Source organism: Oncorhynchus tshawytscha, linkage group LG32 (assembly GCF_018296145.1).
Source record: "Oncorhynchus tshawytscha isolate Ot180627B linkage group LG32, Otsh_v2.0, whole genome shotgun sequence".
NCBI lineage: Eukaryota > Metazoa > Chordata > Actinopteri > Salmoniformes > Salmonidae > Oncorhynchus > Oncorhynchus tshawytscha.
The window spans coordinates 9,017,011-9,023,882 of record NC_056460.1 but is presented as its reverse complement, the minus strand read 5'-3'; the positions used below and the strand labels follow the sequence as shown (position 1 = coordinate 9,023,882).

At 43.8% G+C, this 6,872-nt stretch overlaps 1 protein-coding gene across 2 annotated transcripts; it reads left to right on the top strand.

The window, feature by feature from the left end:
* The first annotated feature begins 551 nt into the window (after positions 1-551).
* LOC112230315 lies at positions 552-6,575 on the top strand. 2 transcript variants are annotated; one of them, XM_024396553.2, is made up of 4 exons: positions 552-1,219; positions 4,594-4,683; positions 5,071-5,406; positions 5,815-6,575. In XM_024396553.2, exons 1-4 carry the CDS (start codon positions 1,204-1,206, stop codon positions 6,192-6,194), a joined length of 822 nt encoding a protein of 273 aa, XP_024252321.1. In that variant the 5' UTR covers positions 552-1,203; the 3' UTR covers positions 6,195-6,575. The 2 variants fall into 2 exon arrangements, with proteins under 2 accessions (XP_024252321.1, XP_024252320.1); XM_024396552.2 differs by lacking the exon at positions 552-1,219 and adding an exon at positions 1,686-1,728.
* Positions 6,576-6,872: the final 297 nt, after the last annotated feature.

The window sequence follows — 6,872 nt, the reverse complement described above, 5'->3', positions numbered from 1 at the left end:
AAGATGATTCAAGCTAAAAGGGTTCAAATGTGTTTTTGAACTTCGCAAACTCTCAAAAAACTTTTAGAACACACAATCTCAAAAGGTCCTGTTACCGCAGGATCATTTGCAGAACATCTGTGTTTTCACCCTTGTTCTACAACATTAATAAATGTATGAGTTACTTGAATATGCTGGCTGTAAAGATTCAGTCAAAACACCATCATAAACTTTTTGCCAGGATTTGGCCAGGGTTGTTCCGGTTTTGGTCACTAGATGCCCCCATTGTGCTTTTTGACCCTTTTGTTTTCCCTTGTTCCCAGTTATGATTTGCACCTGTGCCTCGTTTCTCTTGGATGTATTTAAACCCTTAGTTTTCCTCAGTTCTTTGCTCTGTGTTTAAATGTTAGCACCCAGCCCTAGTATGCTGTGAACATTTGTTGCTCCAGTTGGACTCTCTTGAGGTACTCTGTTTTTGTTCATTTATTTTTGATTATCTTTTGAGGCTTTTTTCTGCTGTACCTACCACCTTGTGGATTTACCTTTTTGACTTGGAGGATTACCTTTGTTCTCTTGGAATTACTTTTGACGGTGTGGATTTATTTTTGCCTGAAGAACTTTCCTTTTTACTTTATTAAAACATCGTCGCAAGTGCTGCTGTGTCTGCCTCATCTTCTGGGTTCTGCTGACTATTAGTGGCTCAGTTTGCTAAGTGACTGTTTCTCACATTGGAGACCCGAGTTCGTAACCGGGTCCTGACACTTATTACCAAGTATACAGAAACATTCGATCCATTTGACCACGTCTAAGCGATGACATTAAAAAAAGTGAATACTGAAACCTATCAAGTGCAATCACTTCCTTCTCATGAATGAGCCGATCACGTGAGTGGGAGTGATATCTGCAACAACACTCTCACCCCTTCATGTTGGCACCCAATCAGAGCAACAGCTCCCATTACAACTTCATATGCTAGTTTCTCTGGACTTAGCATTAACTTATCACACTCTCTGTTACACACGTTCTCTCACTCTTTCAGAAGAGCAGCAAGAGGTAGTTATGAGACACACCTTCTCAGATAAGTACAGCAGCCACACAAAGCCTCCTTACTTAATCATTAACGACCTTGGTATGTAAAGAAACCTACAAGGAAATGGGAGGACTAATTTTAGCAGGGGCTCAGAAGGTATCAGACAGAGTTACTCAAAGAAGCAAGGGACAAGCATGCCTTCATATTGGGGTGAGTCAAGTTTGCTACTGTATCTGTCAGACCTATGTCACCAGCAATATAACTTATCTAGCTGTATTTTTAATGGCCCAGTGCAGTCAACTTGATTGTTCTGTGTTTTATATAGACTGAGTGTCTGAAACACCTGCTCTTTCCATGACAAACTGACCAGGTGAAAGCTATGATCCCTTCCTGATGTCACTTGTTAATTAAATCCACTTCAAATCAGTGTAGATGAAGGGGAGGAGACAGGTTAAATAAGGATTTTTAAGCCTTGAGACAATTGAGACATGGATTGTGTATATGTGCCATTCAGAGAGTAAATGGCCAAGACAAAAGATTTAAGTGTCTTTGAACAGGGTAGGTGGCAAGCACACCGGTTTGTGTCAAGAACTGCAACGCTGCTGGGATTTTCACGCTCAACAGTTTCACGGTCTACCACCCAAAGGACATCCAGCCAACTTGTCAAAACTATGGAGTGGGATGGAGTTTTGGCCTTTCCATGGTGACATCAACATGTGGTAAATGAGTTAATAGACCAATAAGAAAGACTGTTCCAAACCTCTCTGCCAATAACAGCTAGTTTTCAGTTTCCCACTCAGAACACTCCCAGACAGTCCTAGCAAAATTCTTGCTTGAGAAATTGTTCTTTGCTAAGAAGCTATTTTTGTTTATTGCTTTGAACTGAACAAATTGGAAGGACACATTTTACATAAAGTATTTCATGGAAATGATAAATGAGCCCCCATTGAGCACAAATTAAGGCCAGTCTACACACCACATTAGGAACAGAGTTTTACTGTGTGTGTGTTGCAAATGTGTTTCTTGCACTTGATGCATATGTACTGTGTCTTTCTGTCCTTCTTGGGTCCAAACACATTACAGCACTTCTTCTTGTTGCTACAGGCTGCAATCTAGAATGTTAAACACTTAGTTCAGGAATTTTACAAACATCTCACTCACTCACATATAGTTGCAGCAGGCCAAGTTAGACACACACACATGCAACAACATCACTCACAGTAACTTCCGGTTTTGGAGTTGTTGGTTCTGTGGGTCGGGTGGATCGGGCATCAGCATCCTCCTCCTGAATCTTCCTCACGATGGCTGCATAAGCTGGGGTCCTTGGGATATGTTGCCTCCTCTGGATTTGAGGTCTTACCAATGCTTTCCCTTACTCTTTGAGACAGAGCCGTCTCTGCAGATTCCCTCTATTCCAATCTGGGTTTAACGCGATCCAGATGACAAAGGCGTTGTATGCCGAGATGTCCAAGATGTTGACGAATATTACAAGTGTCCAGCGTAGGGTTCTTCTTTTTCAGCTGTGGCCACAGATTCTTCCATCCCTATGCAGCGTACTCATGAGTACAAGATTTTTGCCTTTCTTTGTCACATAGGACACTAGGGACGTGTCGGCCGTGAACACAAACTTCGAGGAATTGATAGGACCGCTCCGTGTATTAAACAGCTGAGGTGGGAGCTCTGGCTTGTTTTTTCGTATTGTTCCTACCATCGCACGCTACCTCTTGAAGCTCCTGTCCCAGCTTGTGCAAAGTAAAAAAGTTATTGCATGTGATGTTGTGGCTCGCATCCTTTGGCTCTTCTCAGGGGCTCCTCCATCTGGCTTCCCCGTGTACACTTGCAAGTTCCACGCATATGATGATGAAGCAGCATCACAGGCAGCCCAGATCTTGATTCCATATTTTGGGGGTTTAGGCGGTGTGTATTGCCTGAAGGGCAGTAACGTTGGGCCCAGGGTTGTAAAACAGGGGAAGGCGGTCCACCCACTTGTCCCACACTGACCTGATTGCAGCTAGCTTTTCTCTCTGCCGCCGAGCTGGCCTGGTGTCTCAGTTATCAAAGCAGATAATCCTGGAATTAATGTGGAAGTTTTCCGGAGACATTGTTGCACGGAAAAGTTCTCCAGCAGTTTCTGCATCCCACAGGGATTCTGTAGATTCCCCATTGGATCTGAAAACACCAGCAACATTAAGAAACCCAAAGTATGCCTGTAAATTAGTTTGGTTCATCTTCCATCTCTCAACAAACACGCCTTCCCTTCAAATTAGTGCAGTCCAGAATGATTTTCTGGATGGTGTCTGGGATGAACAGTTCAAAAGAAGAATTTGTCCTGTACATGAGTAACCGCCATCCGTGTCGGCCCTGGTCGCATCCATTTGCAGCCGTGCGGGGTGGCTCATTCCTTGGGCAAGAAGAGCATCCATATTTCTCCTCCTGCAGGCTGTTGATGAGCTGGTAGCTGACGGGCTGGTCCTGGGGCTGGCTGAGGGTCAATCTCATCCTCTTCTTCCAACTCACTGTCAGATTCCGAAGTGAATTCTTCATCTTCCAAAGTGTAAGACTGTCTAAGGCCCTCTGCCATACTGATTGATTGTGGTAAGGAGCCCCACATGCAAAGCTATTTATTTGTGTCCCTTCCCCAATTTGCACCTGGCTGGGTTAGATTGTGGGAAAATACTGCATTTTTACAATGTAATGAAATGTATTGTAATAGCACTGTGCATGTTCCCACAAGACATTGTAGTTGCACACGCTACAAAGGGTAAAGAGTGTGGGACAAGTGGGAGACAGGTTATTGGTGCTATCTCTCTCCCTGCCTATGTTGAAACAGCAGGCCCAGGGAGGATGAAGACCGAGTGAAGGCACATAGTATCTTTTACTTGTTTTTACCTACACACACTTTTATTACCCTCGGGTCCAGTGGTCCCAAACACCACATATGTAATATACACTACCAGTCAAAAGTTTGGACAGACCTACTCATTTCAGGGTTTCTTTTTTTTGCTATTTTTTACATTGTAATAATAGTGAAGACATTAAAACGATGAAATAACACACATGGAATCATGTAGTCGCCAGAAAAAGTGTTAAACAAATCAAAACAGATTTTATATTTGAGATTCTTCAAAGTAGCCACCCTTTGCCTTGATGACAGCTTAGTAGACATTGAAAATGGGTCCCACAGACCCGAGCGATACTGAGAAACATGGGCTGCATTGGACCTTTTAAGGAACAACTATCGGTCTGTGAAGCAAAGTATTACACAGTGCACTCCGCTCATAAGAACGATTTAAGACTCCGTAGGACAGAAGTATAATGATACAATGTACAGGTATTGGATCTTAATTTGAACCAGTTTGCTACAGCAGGAAAATGATCAAATACACTATGTTTTACATTTCTTGCAATGCAGGAAATTTCTCCTGCAACAGGATCCTACATCTGTACGTCTCTTGTAAGGATCAATCAGTTAAATGAATAAGTGTACTGTGTTTGCAACAGGTAAAGGTGAATAATCAGGTAGACTGAGTGAGAGTGACATACTAGTGGAACATGACCAATGTGTAACTTGTGTGCGTCTATAGGATATCAAGTCAAGAGAAACAAGATGAACCTGCTCACCCAGCAAACGGTGATGCTTTGGCTCTCTGTTGCTCGCACACTCACAACTGCAGGTAAGCAAATCAAGTTGAAACTTGACTTTTTTATAGGCACCCTGGTCCTCGAGTACCCCCAACAGTACACATTCTTATTGTATCCCTGGACCAGCACAACCAGTCATCAACAAGTTATCTATACAAGCTGAAGTTTGTGACTTGCAGTACTAATACACAGCTGACCATAACTACACAGTTTCTGAAATTATATACTGTAGATGATTTGTATTTCATGTGGATGGGTCTTTGGTACTTGCCAATACAACAATGTAGCTTGGGCCCCCACACTAGTGGGCTCATAACACAAAATGGAATGGCTCGAGTCAGGAACGAGCATTAGTTGAGCACAGTCATTCCAAGAGAGCTAAGTGAAGAAACTAACTCCAATATCTCCTTAATCCACAGAGCTGGTGAAGCTAAGCACTGTTGACTCTGTCATTGTGCCATGTCACCAGCGTGTAACCCTCCGATGTGACATCACCACCTTCCAGGAGGGGCTGTCGATCAAACATCTGGCCTGGGTCCGCCAGGACGGCAAGCACCTGTGTGACGTTAACGGAACTGGAGTGACCGGGGCCCACTCAGGGAGCACACCTAGTACCATGGAGTGTAGTTATACCCCACAGACACAGCTGACCCTGACTCTGCTGCAGGTACAGCCACTGGAGCAGGGAAAGTACTTGTGCAAGCTACGCTCCAATCACGGAGTAAAGGAGGCCACTACAACGGTGGAGCTGCAAGGCGAGTGTCCTAGCCCATTCTCACTCGTGTAATACTGTCATAACCTAGACATCTCATGCATGTAGTCCAATGCCATTGACCAGAGGATGGTGGGAGGAGCTATAGGAAGACTGGCTCATTGTAATGGCTGGAATGGGATAAATGGAACGGTAGTCATGTTTGATTCTGTTCCATTAATTCCATTCCAGCCATTACGTTACAATGAGCCAGTCCTCCTATAGTGGACATAGCTAATGGACATTGCCTAACCACCAGGAAGTACAAGGGACTTTACTGTGCCTCAACTGAGCAAAATGTATGACTAATGGTGTCAGGGGGCTTACGGAACTGCATTGCACCATTTCAAGAACTCTCCAACCTCAGCCATATGCTTTGTGTTTACATTTTTTAAAATCTGTTCCCATTCAGAGTGCTACAGGAAGGCCCAGCCCAGTGTCAGTGATGAGGGCCCAACCTGCACCTTCACTGGGGTCTACCCTGATGGAGAGGTGCACTGGTTCCAGGGACCCAACAACGTGACTGGGGACTCTACAATCAACACTAAACAAGTGGAAGATGGAGCGTCATTGACTATAACTAGTTCCCTGAAAAGAAAGACCGTCTCTGGGGAAGGGGCCTACAACTGCTCCCTGTGGATCCCCAGTACCGGAGCCTACCTGACCAGCAGCTTAGTGGTACCAGAGCATAGTAAAGCCAAGGTTGTGCAGCCCAATGCCAGTGGGGCAGAGTCCATTGGTCCTTTGTGGAAACCTTTTCTATTCCTCCTGAGTACTCTCTTCCTGGTGTGATGTCTTGTCAATGTTTGTTTTCAAGCAAGTGGATCATTTAATAAGAATATGGAAGAGCCATTGTGTGAGGTTCCTTTCATGGTCCAAAGGTTTCCTTGGCTGCGTAGAACAAGGAAATGATAACCTGAGGCTGGTAACCTGGTGCAAATCAACCTATTGTGAACGCACCCTTGTTGGTCTGCCAGTGCCAGATGTCAATTAGATTGTTAATTAAAAACAGCAAACGGCAGTAGAAACAATAACAAAGCTTACTTCCTTCCCGTTTCGGTGAAAAGCTGAGGGATGGGGCCGGAGAAATGTAACCACTCTCAAATTCATAGACAGTGCTTTGGATGCATGGCCTGACCATCGATGATATCAAAATAAATAGTTTTAACAATGTTTTGAGGCTATGTAGTGTTTTATTAAATTGGAGTTAAACAAGCTTCTGATGGGGTAAGACAGTTGCACTAAGCTCATGAGGCATTTATAAGTTATATTCTTCAAGAATGAATGTGTACATATATAAAATTTAAAAAATGATGTAACAACTACTGTTTGCACCTTTAAGGGCGTGACCTTTTGTAGAAAAGCATTCCTGTTTGCGTTAATCAGAGATCCCCCTTACTGTTCGGCGTGCTTTGGGCAGACAGGAGCGGTGGTTTAATTGGGTTGATTTTCTACGTTTGATTGAATGTG

Coding starts and splice junctions, on each gene's coding strand:
- LOC112230315 (XM_024396552.2), top strand. Junction 4,684..5,070: donor TCGCACACTCACAACTGCAG/GTAAGCAAATCA, acceptor CTTAATCCACAG/AGCTGGTGAAGCTAAGCACT. Junction 5,407..5,814: donor TACAACGGTGGAGCTGCAAG/GCGAGTGTCCTA, acceptor GTTCCCATTCAG/AGTGCTACAGGAAGGCCCAG.